The sequence below is a fragment of the Ipomoea nil genome, unplaced genomic scaffold (assembly GCF_001879475.1).
Source record: "Ipomoea nil cultivar Tokyo-kokei standard unplaced genomic scaffold, Asagao_1.1 scaffold1179, whole genome shotgun sequence".
NCBI classification, from domain to species: Eukaryota; Viridiplantae; Streptophyta; class Magnoliopsida; order Solanales; family Convolvulaceae; genus Ipomoea; species Ipomoea nil.
The window spans coordinates 1,205,131-1,222,074 of record NW_017617607.1 but is presented as its reverse complement, the minus strand read 5'-3'; the positions used below and the strand labels follow the sequence as shown (position 1 = coordinate 1,222,074).

The window sequence follows — 16,944 nt, the reverse complement described above, 5'->3', positions numbered from 1 at the left end:
TGCAAGATAATATAGTCAATATTGATTATAATTGTCAATAAAATAATTGTATAGGTATGGTTGAAACCAAATACGGGACATAAGGGAGAACAAATAAAAATTAGGGCATAAAATATTAAATATATACTAATATTGTTTGAGGAGATTCTGACATTAGGATTTGTGGTTAAGTTCTATTAAGACTTTAATATTAGAATTAGATTAATGGTGTAGTTATAATTCTATATTAGACTAACGGTGAATTAACGGAAAAGTTAAATGGATAATCATATAATTAAGGATAAATTAGAAAAGGATATGAACCATAAATTAGAAAATCTTAAAAGAAAAAAATTAAAACCTGAACAATATGAACCATTCATTTGATTTAATAATTTGGAGGTCATTTTTTCTACCCAATGTTAATAATTAAATAAAATCGCTGGTCAAATCCGCTAGTATAATCCGCTAACGCTAACCGCTACTGCTGATTGTCAAACAAGGACATTGCGAGGTAGTTCTCACTTCAATTTGTTGTGTGATTTGAATACTCTCTTTGTCACAAATCTCTGTAGTTAATATGGTTGGCTTTATTAATTATATTTTTTTAATTTTTTCATGGTATTAATAAAATACTTGGTAAATAAATATATAGCAATTTTATGTTATAACTTTAATATTTAATTAGAAAAATAGTGCACAAAAAAAGATAATAGATAATGTAGTGAATATAATCAATTGATGAATTTGAATGTAAAAAATTTTACATTTCAGAAAAATAAAGACAATATAATGAAAATATTTCTTTTAATTAATTTATTGATAATTAATAATTTTTTTTCACTGAATAATGACATTGTAAGGACAATGTAGCGAATATAATCAATTAATAAATTTGAATATAAAGAATTTTTATATTGAAGAAAAATAAAGACAATATAACTAATAAAATTATTTATCTTATTTAATTTATTGATAATGAATAGTTTTTTTTTTTTTTTTGAATAAAGACATTGTGGACACATAATTTTAAATTAAAGAAATGCATATGTATTATTTTTTGTTGTAACTACTAAATTATTATTTATGTAATTTAATAAGAGTAAAATAGAGTACTAATTATGCCAACTTTGTTTGGGATGAGGTTCGAACCTAAGGCCTTTTTTTTTTATTGAAATCAATGAGTAAGTTAACGGTGAACTAACGGCAATTCTTAAAATTTTAACGGAATTAGTAACGGTGTGTGGGTATTTTAGGAAATTTTAGTGTAAAAATTTTTTTTTTTTTTTTTTTTTTGAAAATAGTGTAAAATTTAATTCTGATCAATCTTTTAATCAATCTGAGCCATTCATTTGATTAAAATCTGTGACCGCCATTTTTTCTACCCATTATAGGCCTAACTCTCTTGGGCCCCGCCATTTTTTCTACCCATTATAGGCCTAACTCTCTTGGGCTCTTATTAGTATAGTAGATTTTGTATGATGAATATGAATTCTGTACTTTATGAGTTAAATTATGTGTATTAGACCAAGGTACACGATATAAATTGCCATACAATAATATTTCTAACAATATAGTGAGTGTTTTATTTCATAAAAATAAATTTATTATTCTTAAATACGGAGTACTTTTTGGTTGAAATGTACATATTATATACTCCGTATTTTTTTTTGGCAGGGGGAAATGTACATATTATATTATTGTTATTTAAAAAAGGACATATTTGACATTGATATGATGGGACCTATCAAGTTGAATTATGCGACCTTTCTAGTCATCCAACACTACAGGATAGAATCTTAGGTATCATAATGTCTGAGTCAGTACCTTTGGGAATGAACTTCCATCACAACAATACTTTTGGGTGGTGGATTTGACAACTGGATTATACATAAATAAATATTATTTATTATTAATTACAAAATAATAATAAAAATAAAGGCAGGCCAAAAAGGAGTCGAGGAAGATACATGACAAGAAGCATGCATTCTGGAATCATGGCTAAACGTTAATGTTATCAAAGTGCACCATTCTAAATTTGTTCAAATGTGTGAAAAGGAAAAACCCAGTGGATAGGCTTCATTCAATTCTGAGATAAAAGACATCTTTTTCTTTCTCTTTTCTTTACTTCTGTTTGGCTGGAATGGATTATTTTATATTACCCTGCTCTCTATCCTCAACTTGGGGTAGGTCATTTCCGAATCCATTATTTCTTTTCATTTTTCACTTTTTATTTTTTGCTCTTTATTTTCTGTTTTTGGCACATATTTCCCATTCAATATTCAAAATTATTTGAAAATAGTTTATCAATTTATAGGATCCTCAGCTCGGTCCACACTCTATATCTTAATTAAGCCCAGATTCCAAATTAAAGTAAAGCTTTCATTTAGTATTAGATACAAAATTTTGCTGAAAATGGTGAGAGAGTACGTTGCCATTTATTCAGCCAACTGTCTCCCTGTGCTCATTACATCAATATAATAATAATAATAATAATAATAATAATAATAATAATAATAATAATAATAATAATAATAATAATAATAATAATAATAATAATAATAATAATAATAATAATAATAATAATAATAAGAGATGCCAATTTCCATAATTATGATCTGGTGAATTGATTTTTGTTTTTATGTTCTTTTTTCACAATAACCCTAATTAACTCTACCAAAAAAACAATAACCCTAATTAATGGAAAATGTCGTTTTTGATTCTTAAATTATTTTATAATGGCTGATTTTGTACTGCAATTATTTTCATAACAACTTTTTACCATTCAATTATTATCTTGGTGACTCTTTTCCCCACACCCATGCATGACTAGATGAAATCATTTAAACTTAATTAAAGCTTTATAAACTTTAAGGAATTAAAAAGGGAAAATGGCACTTTTTTTCCCTGTGTTATATACTTATAGCACTTTTTCCCCTATATTATTTAAGTGGCAATTTTTCCCCCTGATATATTAAATGGACATATTTACCCTTAAAATAAATATTTCATTTATTTTACTTCTCCAACAAATTATAACCACAATTTGAAAAAATAAAATACATTAATTGTTGAATTTAGAATACTTTAAAAATAAAAAAATAAAATTTTAAAATAATGTTTGAACCAACAGTTCAAATTGGATCCGAAATTGTGAAACAATGATTCAAAATAAAAATCAAATCGCGATTATATATACTTATATGTGAGAGTCAATATAAATGCGAAAAAAACATACACTATTTGCAAATATTATAATTCTAATTTTAAGCTATTGCTAGTAGTTGTTCCGATTTGAACCTCTGGTTCACGGTTCAGAATCTATTTTTTTCCACTTCACAATTTTAATAAACGGAAACCCAAATATTGGGTTATGTTATGAATCATAACCGAATTTTTTTTTTATTTGATTGTTATAGTGTTCGGTTCAGTTCGAACCGAACCGTGGCCATCCCTACGTATAAACAATAATTTGTTGAACAAGAGAAATAAATAAAATATGTATTTTAAGGGTAAAAATGTCTATTTAATATTATCAGGGGAAAAAACTGCCACTTTTATAATAATTGAGGGGGCAAATGTGGATGCATGAATAACTCAGGGAGAAAAAGTGCTATAAGCATATAACATAGGGAGAAAAAGTGCCATTTTCCCAATTAAAAATGATGATTTTGGTTCTTGAATTCTTCTCATACCTACTTTTCAACCTTCAATTGTAATTATGGTGGCTCTTCCGATCCCACCCATGATTAGATGGAATTGTTAAAACTTAATTTAAGTTTTATAAAATTTAAAATCAGAAGGATAAATTTGTAACTTTGTAATGCCCTTCTTAATCTCTCAAATCCCTTCTTTGAAGCATTTCTCTTCTTATTCTTCAACAAGTACACTTCAAACATTGCCAACCACTTCAAATATATAGTGGTTGGCTTTTCAACAATATAATGTGCCTCTCTATCTTTCACTTCAAAACAAGGTTGCAGTAGGCGCTAGGCGCTAGTTGGGCGGCCGGGCAGCGCCTAGCGCCTAGGCGGTCTAGGCGGCGCCTAGGCGGATTCTAGGCGGCGCTAGGCGGGCACCAAAAAAATTAAAAAAAATAGTGACAGACTTGTAGTTCGACAATTTTAATGAGGTTGTTTTCAACGTTCACTCAAATAATACATCTAAATAAATGAAATACTGATAATTTATAAGTCATAATGTCATAATAATATTAAAATCAATAATTAATGAAAGACGACATCGGTCAAAATCAGACAAAATCGATCAAAATCGGTCAAAACGGTCAAAATCGGACGAAATCGGTCGACTCGGCCGAGTTGGCCGAGTTGACCGACTCGGCCGAGTTTGACCGCCCAGGCCGCCTAGCGGCCGCCCAGGCCGCCTAGGCGGCCGACCGAGTTTTGGCCGCCTATAGGCCAAAACTCCAAGGCAAGTGGCCGCCTAGCGCCTACCTAGGCGGCTAGGCGGCCGAGTTTTACAACACTGCTTCAAAATCACCACTTTAGACCCTTTATTTCTCTATTCAATTAGTGCATAAATACGTCAAAATTATGGTATTTTGCATCTCATATTTTATCTTTCAACCATCAAAACAATTTAATTTTAACCGAGTTTTTGGTCTTTAAACTTTTCATGTAGTTACTTTTTGTTGAGATTAAACAAGAACGAGAAAAATAATAATGGCAAAAAAGGTAAAGAAGACAAGATTTACGTGGTTCAGCAATATGCCTACATCCACGGGAGTGAAAGTATTCTCTTATTATTTGTGATGGTGATACAGGTGATGAGATACATTGATTATATTTATAGGCATATAATCTCCCTTTCACTCCTATTCCTTATATGAGACAAACTCATATTCCTAATCCTTATATGAGACAAACACAACACATCTCCACCTTGGCGAATATGCTCTCTAGGAGAAAAGATAACTCAACAAATCTCCACCTTGGCGAATAAGCCCTTCAGGTGAAAATACTTATCTAACCATCTCCACCTTCGCAAATAAGCCCTTTAGGAGAAAAAAACTCATCTCATAGTCTCCCTGGATTAGGACCACCATGTTCATTTAACATCTGGAAACACCCAACAAGTCCAAACAATGTTTGAACTTGTCACTAGTAACTGCCTTTGTCAACATGTCTGCTGCATTCTCACTCGTATGAATTTTCTGCAACAAAATCTCACCAGAAGCAACCAACTCTCTGACCTTATGAAACCTTACATCAATATGTTTGGTTCTGGCATGGTATACTTGATTTTTAGCTAAGAAAATGGCACTTTGATTGTCACAGTGTAATTGAACTCCATCTTGCTCAATACCCAACTCCTTAATCAAACCTGAAAGCCACAAAGCCTCTTTAGCTGCCTCAGTCACAGCCATGTATTCTGCTTCAGTTGTAGACAAAGCTACAATAGACTGAACTGATGATCTCCAGCAAATAGGACCACCCCCAAGAGTAAAAACATACCCTGTTGTAGAACGTCTATTATCCATGTCACCAGCATAATCAGAATCCACATATCCCATGAGTACATGCTCACTCTGTTGACTTCCAAATACAATACCATGCTCCATAGTGCCCCTTAAGTACCGGAGAATCCATTTAACTGCTTCCCAATGCTGCTTCCCAGGTTTAGACATGTACTTACTAACTTGGCTAACAGCATGAGCCAAATCAGGTCGAGTACAAACCATTGCATACATTAAACAGCCAACTGCACTAGCATAAGGAACCTTTGCCATATTTTCAATCTCACTAACTGTTTGGGGACACTGACTGGATGAGAGTTTAAAATGATTAGCCAAAGGGGTACTAACCGGTTTAGACTTACTCATCCCAAACCTGTCAAGAATTTTCTCTATATAACTCTGTTGAGTTAGCCACAACTTTCTTGCACCTCTATCCCTGTGAATTTCCATGCCAAGAATTTTCTGTGCAACTCCTAAGTCTTTCATATCAAATTCCTAACCAACAACACTTTCAATGCAGTAATATCATTCATACTCTTAGCAGCAATCAACATATCATCCACATACAGTAACAGAAAAATAAAAGAACCATCACCAAGGCTTTTAACATAGACACAACAATCATACTCACAACGTGTATAGCCAATTTGAATCATGTAAGCATCGAACCGCTTGTACCACTGCCGTGGAGCCTGTTTCAACCCATACAAAGACCTCTTGAGTCGATAAACCAGATGCTCACCTCCGGGTTTAACAAACCCTTCAGGTTGCTTCATGTAAATTTGCTCATCTAGATCACCATGTGGAAAAGCAGTTTTCACATCCATTTGTTCCAAATGCAAATCCCAAATGGCTACCAAAGCAAGTACTAATCTGATAGAAGTATGTCTAACAACAGGAGAGAAAACCTCATCATAATCTATCCCCTTCTGTTGAGAAAACCCTTTCGCAACTAACCTAGCCTTAAACCTTTCCCCTTCTTTTTCTGATACTGGTGGTTTCTTCCTATAGACCCACTTGCACCCTATAGCCTTCTTTCCTTGAGGAAGTTGAGCTAACTCCCAAGTATGGTTATGACGTAAAGACTCCATCTCCTCAATCATACCTGCCATCCATTTATCTTTCTCCTGGCTAGAAATAGCCTCTTGAAAGGTAACTGGATCATTATTAGAAACAAGAAGTGCAAAAGAAACCATATCCTCAAACCCATACCTACTAGGTGGTTTGACATTGGTGCGTCTCGGTCTATCTCTAGCCAAACTGTAATCTTGTAAATTTTCTGAATCCGAACCTGCTGCAGATGTAGAATCTGCAACTTCTTGAGTCTCAACCGTAGGTGGATTAACTACTTTCTCACTCAAAGGTACACGATCCATATCCACTTCTACTGTGCTAGAACCATCAACTAGTGTATCTTCTTTCTTTGACTGGAACATGAAATTCTCATCAAACACTGCATCTCTGCTAATCACCACCTTTTTGGTTGCAGGATCCCAAAACTTATATCCTTTTAAACCTTTCTTATAACCCAAAAAGATGCACTTCTTCGACTTGGGATCTAACTTTGATCTCTCATCACCTGGAATAAGAACATAGCTAGGACAACCAAAAACTTGTAAGTGATCAAAACTTACAGGATTACCTAACCAAACCTCCTCAGGAACCTTGCCACCAAGTGATGTCCGTGGTGATCTATTGATCAAGTAACATGCCATGTTCACTACTTCTGCCCAAAAACACTTAGAGAGCCCAGCATTCAATCTGAGACACCTTGCTCTCTCAGCAATGGTTCTATTCAGCCGCTCAGCAACACCATTCTGTTGTGGTGTCTTACGCACTGTATAGTGCCTTTGAATTCCATGTTCTGCACAGAATTTCTGAAATTCTTTCTCAGTATATTCTGTCCCGTTGTCAGACCTCAAGTACTTGATTTTTCTTCCAGTCTGGTTCTCAACCTCGGCTTTCCACAACTTAAATTTCTCAAACACTTCAGATTTATGTTTCAAGAAATACACCCAGACTTTCCTAGAAAAATCGTCAGTAAATGTAACATAATATCGAGAGCCACCCATTGAAGGTTCCCTGGTAGGTCCCCAAACATCAGAATGCACATAATCCAGAATCCCTTTAGTTTTATGCTGCCCAGTAGAAAAACTGACTCTAGTCTGTTTCCCAAGGACACAGAACTCACAGAAATCTAGCTTACAACATTTAACTCCTTTTAACAAATTCCTTTTGTGCAAATCAGACAGACCACGTTCACCAAGGTGACCCAAACGTAAATGCCACAACCTAGTAGTATCATCACTAGACTCAACAGAATGTGCTCCACCTACAACAGTACTACCCAACAACCTATAAATGTTCCATGTGGTCCTTTTCCCTTTCATCACAGTTAAAGCACCCTTACTAATTTTAATGGTTTCCTTATCACTCTCAGACTTATGAATAAAACCATTAGCATGCAAACTGCCAAGAGAAATCAAGTTCTTAGTTAATCCCAGTATATGTCTGACATCATGCAAAGTTCTGACAATACCATCATACATCTGGATGTTAACATCACCAATACCTATGATATTATGACATCTATCATCACCCAGAAAAACAGAACCGAAAGTACCTGACTTATAGGTTGTGAACCACTCCCTGTTAGGTGTAATATGATAAGAGCATCCTGAGTCTAGAATCCAAGCATCTGACAACTTACTCAATGAAACTGCTAGAACATCACCTTCACTATAATCTGAGTCATCAGCATGCACCACGTTCGCCGCCTCTTGTTGTTTTTTCAACTTTGGACAATCTCTCTTTATGTGCCCAATCTCATAACACTTGTAGCACCGGATTTTCCTGCTATTTCTGGATTTAGACCTAGAGTTTTTCCTCCCAGAATTACCCTTCTCTTGTTTCCTTCCACGATCCTGACCCTCTTTAGCATACAAACTTTCACCAACAGACGATCCACTCTGCAAGCGCTTATTATGAGCCTGCAGGGCCGCAGAGATCTCGCTGTATTTAATCGTGCTTTTCCCGTATGTTAGAGTAGTCACCAGATGTTCAAAGGAAAAAGGTAATGAACATAGCAAGATCATCGCCTTGTCTTCATCTTCAATCTTGACATCAAGCCTGGCCAGATCTGAGATTATCTGGTTGAAGACATTAATATGATGCACCAAGTCTGAACCCTCCTCCATCTTAAGCCCATAAAGCCTTTGCTTTAGATACAGTTTGTTCGTTAGAGATTTTTCCATGAACTGAGTTTCCAATTTATCCCAAATTTCTTTTGGGGCTTCCAGGGCCATAACGTGATACACAATTCCATCGTCTAGGCATAACCGAATGGTTCCTGCCGCACGCTCCTTCAAATCTTCCCAATCTTCCTCTTCCAGATTAGCTGGCTTATCCGCCTTCAAAGTTTTCAGAAGACCCTGTTGTGCCAACAAATCCTTTACCCTAGATTGCCATAACTCAAAATTCCCTGTACCATCAAATTTTGATACCTCGAATTTTGTGCCTGAACTGGTCATCTCAACAGTGCTCTGATACCAATTTGTTGAGATTAAACAAGAACGAGAAAAATAATAATGGCAAAAAAGGTAAAGAAGACAAGATTTACGTGGTTCGGCAATGTGCCTACATCCACGGGAGTGAAAGTATTCTCTTATTATTTGTGATGGTGATACAGGTGATGAGATACATTGATTATATTTATAGGCATATAATCTCCCTTTCACTCCTATTCCTTATATGAGACAAACTCATATTCCTAATCCTTATATGAGACAAACACAACACTTTTCAATCTTTAATTGTTACCTTGGTAGTTATTTTCGTCCATGACCGGATGGAATTGTTTTAACTTAATAAAAGAATTTTAAAACTTATAATCAGAAAGATAAATTTGTAAATTTATAATGCCCTTAAAATTCCCTCAAATCCCCCCTTCGAAGTATTTCCCTTTTTATTATCCAACAACTACACCTCAAAGAGTAGGGTCATCATTGCCAACATAAAAGTTTTCTTAATCGAAACATATGAAAACATTCAAATCTTGTCTCAGAGAGGAGTTCAGCAGCTATCTAAGGACGTGGCTAGCTTTTCAACAATGTACAAGCCTTTCTATCTTTCACCTCAACGTCACCACCTTAGATCATATAGTTCTCTATTCAATTAGTGCAAAAAAAAGTCTAAAATATGGTATTTTACGTCTCATATTTTATCTTTCAATCATCAACACAATTTAATTTTAATCAAGCATTTAATGAATTTTATTTTATTTTCAGTATAATATTTTTATATAATTTTAAAATCTAATCTTTAAAATATTTTTGGCATCATACTCAAAAAGAAAAAGAAGCTTACCTAAGTTTATATATATATATATATATATATATATATATATATATATGGTTGAGTTCAAATGAGGACAACAATATATAGAGAACTGTGCGGACAAATAATGGGCACATAACAAATTAATAGCAGGCACACAATTTAATACATAATGGCATACAAAAATACATGTAAACACCAGGTTTCAAACCCATGCTCTATTAATTAAAAATCTATGCACGCGACATACAAGCTGTGGCACATGACTACATTCGGCCATATACACGACATACAGGCTAATGACACACACTACATATGTCCTCACAGTCCTCTATAATATACTTGTCCTCATTTGAACTCAACTCTATATATATACCCACGCACACCCATGCACCTTAAGTACACAACTCACGCACCTTAAGTACAAGACTCACGCACTTAAGTACAAAACTCACGCACATTAATTACAGCACAACCGCACGGGAACTTAATATTATATATATATATATATATATATATATATATATATATATATATATATATATATATATATATATATATATATATATATATATATATATATATATATATTGTAAAAAAATTTAGTTTTTTCATTATATTGAATTTGTCATTATTGAATTTAATTGAATTGACTCATAATGACATAAAATTGAAGGAAGATGAATAATATTTATATATCGTAAAATGGAAAGAAGTGTATACAGAATTTTTATTTCTGAATTTTGAGTTTAATTACTAGTAACAATTTAATTAATAAAAAAAATTATTAACAGAACTTATAAATTTGGAGTATTAACATCGTTTTAGTTTCCCATTATATAACTCTGAAATGTATGAGGGAACGAGCATTTTGTATAGTTGTTTTTCAGTTAATTATTTGAGATTAAAAAAAAAAAATCAATGCAAATGATCTTAATGGGGAAATAAGAAGGGGAATGCTTCGAATGAGGGAATAAGAAGGGCACTGTAAAACTTCTACTAACTTTTGACAGTTTAATCCTGCCATGGATGAAAAGAACTACCATGTAACAATTTAGAGATGAAAAGTGATTATGAAAAGAATTCAATGACAAAAAAAAAAAAAAAAAAAAAAATTCATTTTCCCCAAATTTAATAGACTTTTGTTAAGTTATAATTGTTCCATCCGATCATGGGCGAAAGCGAGCCACCAAACGAAGATAACTATTGAACGATGAAAAATACACGTCAAGATCAAGCATTTACCACTACGGATACTGCTCACATGATATAAACATTTTTTTTTAGTGCAAATGCATGCAATACATTCATATGGGTTAACAAGTATTAGATTTTGTCAAAAAGTATTACGGGTGTTTTCTAATACTTTTTCAAGAAATAAGTAATACTTTCCTATGAAAATATAACACTTGTTAACCTTTAAAAAAAAAAAAAAAAAAAAAAAAGTATTACTATATACATTTTTTTGTTACAAAGTATTACATATTTGAAATTTGTCTCACGCGAAATGACGTTACACAAAACTTGGTATATGAAGTGTAGCCTAAAATAAATTCATTTGTAATAAGGTGAATATAGCTTTCTAAAGTTCATAAATAACTTATATAATTTATTTGTTTATTATTTATTTTTGTAAATTTACTCAAATTAAGTAAATAAAAGGCATGATGAACATCAACTCAATAATATAATTATATAGAGCAAAATAAAGTGATTAAGCAAATAAAAGGCATGATGAATATCAACCCAATAATATAATTATATATACCAATATAAAGTGATTAAGAAAATAAAAGGCATGATGAACATCAAGTCAATAATATATAATTATATATAACATCAATATAAAGATATTAAGCAAATAAAAGGCATGATGAACATCAACCCGATAATATAATTATATATAGCAATGTAAAGTTATTGGGCTACGGCTTGAAAAGTCAAGTCTAGCATTTGCCATTAAAATCTGGCATTGACTATTATGCAGTTATAAGAAAATAATACTGTTACGCCTTCTCTATTAATTAACTATAGCTTTTAGCGTAATAGTAAGTGTTTCATCCTGACAATTGGTATCAAAGTAGGTCAAGTGATGAGGGAGGGATTGTTGGGCTATGGCTCAGAGCAATAAATATTGTGTGGAGCATGGTCCACACAAGTTGTGTAGACCATATTTTGTATACTATAAAATAATGTACATTCACTAAAAATTTTTTATGTATTTTTAATATGTTAAAAATGTATATGTATTCAGGGAATGTACATTATTTGTGTACTGAGTGTACATTATATTGCATAATGTACCTTCAGTACAAAAATTAATGTACCTTTAGTATATTAAAAATGTACTTTTTGTTATGGTTCACATAACACTGTGTGGAGAATGGTCCACACAATAATTTGCCGGCTCAGAGAGCCGAGTCCATTATCTTGTCATTAAAATATGACACTAACTGCTACGCAAGTATAATGAAATAAAATTGTGTCTCATTACTAGCTATATATTTTGGCATTGTAATACACGCTTAAATTCTAACAAAAGTGATTAAGCAAATAAAAGGCATGATGAACATCAACTCAATAATATAACTATATATAGTAATATAAAGTGATTATGCAAATAAAAGGCATGATGAACATCAACTCAATAATATAAGTATATATATATCAATATAAAGTGATTAAGCAAATAAAAGGCATGATGAACATCAACTCAATAATATAATTATATATAGCAATGTAAAGTTGTTGGGTTACGGCTCGGAAAGCCAAGTCTAGCATTTTTCATTGAAATGTGGCATTGATTGTTATGCAATTATAAGAAACTAATGTTACGCCTTCGCTATTAGTTATAGCTTTTAGTGTAGTAGAAGTGTTTCATCCTGACAATTGGTATCAAAGTAGGTCAAGTGATGGGGAGGGATTGTTGGGCTACGGTTTAGAGAACCGAGTCCATTATCTTGTGATTGAAATATGGCGCTAACTAACTGATATGCAAGTATAATAAAATAAAATTACTTCTTTACTACTAGTTGTATTATTTTGGCATAGTGATAAACACTTAAATTCTAACAAAGGTGATTAAGTAAATAAAAGGCATGATGAACATCAACTCAATAATATAATTATATTATATATAGTAATATAAAGTGATTAAGCAAATAAAAGGCATGATGAACATCAACTCAATAATATAATTATATATATCAATATAGAGTGATTAAGCAAATAAAAGGCATATATGATGAACATCAACTCAATAATATAAGTATATATAGCAATATAAAGTGATTAAGCAAATAAAAGGCATGATGAACATCAACTCAATAATATAATTATATGTAGCAATATAAAGTGCTAGGTTCAATCAAAACATTGATTCGACAATTAAAGATAATTACTATAAACTGGACAAATATGATTTATGTATCTCAAAATAGTGAAGCAAGAACTCTAAATTGCAGCAAAAAAAAATATATTATTATTGTTGTAGTCGTTGATAAGTTGGGTAAATTTCTAAATTAGCAATTTCATGAGGATATATACTGTTGGAACTTTGTATAACAAAAATGGATAATAAATTATGGCCAATGAAGCACTGAACCCCCAACTCTTTGGGAGGAGAAATTACTTACCAATGCACAATTGGGCTTGTTAGAATATTATTTTAATAAAATTATTTAATTACCAAATTAATGTTATAATTAATGTTGGATGTTCTTAAAAATTTTATGTTATAATTAATTTTATTGGTAATATACTAATATATAGTTAATTGATTGAAGATTAATACACTTTTAGACATACACCTCACCATCTTAAAATACATATGATGTTATTATTTCTCTAATCTTGACTTTGTATATATTTATTATCTTATCCCTAAAGGATTGAGTTAGGAGTATAACTTTACCAATACAGGTTTAGCTCACTGGTTGAATAGGCTGTATTTGGGAGAAGTGATCAATGTTCGGACCTCGGCAACCACAATGTGAGGATTATGTCTAAAGTGAACAAATTCCTTGGCCCTGTTTGCTGAGCATCCTCTCCCAAATAATGCTCTATTGAACCGGTTTGGAGATTTAACCTTTTGGTAGAAGGAGTATAGTTTTGTGAATAGCATTTAATAATATGGACAACTTTAATTTAATTTGTTAAACTTGATTAGGAATATGAAACCAATAATAATAATTATAATACAAAACAACTTGAAATTAAATAATTAACCCACACTGACATACACAATTCAAGGACATGACAGACATGATAATTAAGGTAGATACGAAAAGACAGTCAAGCATTGCTTCGCTTGCATGCATGCATGATAGCTATTAGTTGAAGATTGGATGGGACGGAAGCTTAGTTAGGAGTTTGAGGCACAGGCACCGGCACTGCCACGGCCACCGGCGGCGAAATTCCGGTGAGCGCAAGAGCAGCGCTCAGCTTCACAACATCGATGACCTGCTCTTTCAACTCCTCCGGCACCTTCTGCTCCACTTGGTCGCCGCCGCCGCAGCTTCCATTTTCCGGCAGCTTTTGCTCGGCGGTTGATTCCTTCTTCTTTCCGTTCTTGTATACCACGTAAAGAACCATCTGGAGGATGCCGAAGATGAACCCCAATATGTTGGGAATCTGCATGCAATACGTATCCACCATTAATAACTATATCTATCTATACTTCTATCTATCTATCTATCTATATATAATTAAGAACTATATATGCTTACTGCAATATTGTAGTCCTTGCGGAGTAGACCGTAGAAGAACCACATGACAGCACTAAGAGTGAGGAAGAAAGAGAGGAGAAATGGCATGTACTCCACACTTTTGGTCTTGATAACTTGCCTCTGCGCCCAACAGATCAGATAATATACATTACATTATATTTATATATGGAAGCACGTACTAATTAAAAGTGTGCAAGTAAGTGTAATTAAATTAATTGGAAACTTCAACTAATATATATATAGATAGATATAATATTAAATTAGCCACTACTGTACTGCACGTACCACAATGCACAATGGTGCGACAAACACGCACAAAGCAAACACTAAGCAAATCCACCCCACAATATGGGCTCGGCTTGAGGTGTCTTTGGCCACAAATTGAGTAATCAGAATGATTAGACCGTACCCACCAACGTTCAGGAGAAGAAGAGTTTTCATTGTGTCAATCTGCAAAAGAAATTAAAACCCGGCCATAGTATTAATTAATATTACATTCATTCAATTCGTAAGTACTATAATCAGTCCACCAGTCAGATTATAGTACTAGGAGTCCAATCTAGACCACTTCAGTCATGACCTTTAAGTTAGGTGACAAACCAACAATCCAACTGTGCTAAGCCCAGATGCTTAATTAATTAATTAGTAGAATGGAGTTAGAAGAATTTTGACATACATATAATATAATATAATACCTTAGCTTTTTTGGTGGCATAGAAGAGGAAGAAGGAAATGTAGGAAGTTTGTATGAAACATCCTACAGAGTTGATGGTAATGAGAAGAGTGGTGTCGGGGGTGAGGAAAGCGTAGTAAATCCATAGCATGGCACTGAACAGCCCCACAACGTACGGCACTGATTGGTATCCTTCCGTCGACTTCTTCTTGTAAATCTTAATAAATGTTGGCCTGCACGTACCATATATAAGTCCCTCCACAAATTAATTAACACGTACTCTACAATATATATAATATAATCTATTTTTTATCTCATCTATTTCTTCCTTCTCAAATCTCAACTAACTATCAAACATTATATATATTGTACTTACACGGGTGCAAGGTACACCATGAATGAGACAATATTCCCTGCAAAACAGTCAAACAAAACTTTATCATTTCAACTAGGCATGCACAAAAGTAAGCTGAAACAAAGAAAGAAGGGGTATATATATATATATATATTGTGCATGTATGTGTATATTACTCCATGCGCTTGCTTAGTTGTGCATGCTAGCTGTTTCATGGGAAACTATGGGTTTATAACGTTTGGTGAACAATATAATATAATATATATAATATCAAATCAATGGTGATTCTGGGTAATTAACCCCAACTAAGATGGCAAGAGATTTACACTTGTAATCACAAAGTTACAAGTTCGAATCTTTGCCCCTTAGTTTGAGCCAACCTAGGCTGGTTTACTTCTTTGTGATCCTTTGCCGGTTAGGGTAACAATGCAAAGTTTACCTACACCCGAAAAGATTTGTAGGATTTCCCTCATCATCCAACAAAAAGAAAAAAGGTTTACCTACACCCGAAAGGATTGTAGGGTTTCCCTCTATCATCCAAAAAAAATTCAACAGTGATTCTACCCAAGCAACAGAGAAGATGAAAAATAATAGTGTATATATGTAGGAACATGCATCATATATATATATATCAAATAAGATGTAATTTTACCTAGAAGACCGAATGCAAATGTCAAGTCCATTCTCAGAAGAATGAAGGATTAAGATTTGAATATAATGTAGGCACTACTTGTGAGAGTAGTGAAGTAGTAGCTAGGTAGCTAATTCTTGTGTGAATGTCAGCTTGGGTAATCAATTCAAGTGAGGGGTTCATTTATATAGAGGAGGTGGAATGTTGCATTACGGCTAGTTTTGGTGGGAAGGGGGGGCATTGTAGTATTTTTTCTTTTTCATTTTTTTTTTTTTTGTTTACACACAAAAGTTTAAACAAGCTAGAAGGGGCGGGTGCAACTATCCCGATTTGCAATTTATTTACTTTTTAGCTAGCTAGAGCGAGATGAACGATTCAGATCTTACTTGCCAGCTCAACAAATCTTTTGGCAGTGGGATCAGAGTAATAATGTTAAATTAATTAATTAATTAATTAATTAACGTTTAATTAGTAACTTTGTTGATTATTGTTTACAGATGTTGAAAAGTATTAGAGATGAGATGAGATGAGATGAGGTAGATAACATACAGCTGCATGCATGAATATAATGATCCAAATTGTAATCTTTCTTTGGCTAATGCTCCATTTAACTTAATATAGCTAGATTGGGTTTCCCTCTTGCAAAAGAAGGCAAGGAAGAAAATTATTATACCATAGATCAGGGTTCATATTGCATTGTGAACTCTGATACAAAAACTATGTATCTAGCTACCGTTAACAGTTTTTGTACTTGTAAATAAATAACTT

General features: G+C 33.0%; 1 protein-coding gene across 1 annotated transcript; it reads right to left on the bottom strand.

The window, feature by feature from the left end:
- Positions 1-13,949: 13,949 nt before the first annotated feature.
- LOC109183779 (bidirectional sugar transporter SWEET14-like) lies at positions 13,950-16,329 on the bottom strand. The gene is made up of 6 exons (XM_019333840.1): positions 16,198-16,329; positions 15,567-15,603; positions 15,213-15,423; positions 14,803-14,967; positions 14,518-14,637; positions 13,950-14,422 (listed from the first exon to the last, which is right to left on the bottom strand). Exons 1-6 carry the CDS (start codon positions 16,226-16,228, stop codon positions 14,150-14,152), a joined length of 837 nt encoding a protein of 278 aa, XP_019189385.1. The 5' UTR covers positions 16,229-16,329; the 3' UTR covers positions 13,950-14,149.
- Between the last annotated feature and the right edge of the window lie 615 nt (positions 16,330-16,944).

Coding starts and splice junctions, on each gene's coding strand:
- LOC109183779 (XM_019333840.1), bottom strand. CDS start 16,228: ATGGACTTGACATTTGCATTCGGTCTTCTAG. Junction 15,604..16,197: donor ATTTGCATTCGGTCTTCTAG/GTAAAATTACAT, acceptor ACTGTTTTGCAG/GGAATATTGTCTCATTCATG. Junction 14,968..15,212: donor ATGCCACCAAAAAAGCTAAG/GTATTATATTAT, acceptor TTTCTTTTGCAG/ATTGACACAATGAAAACTCT.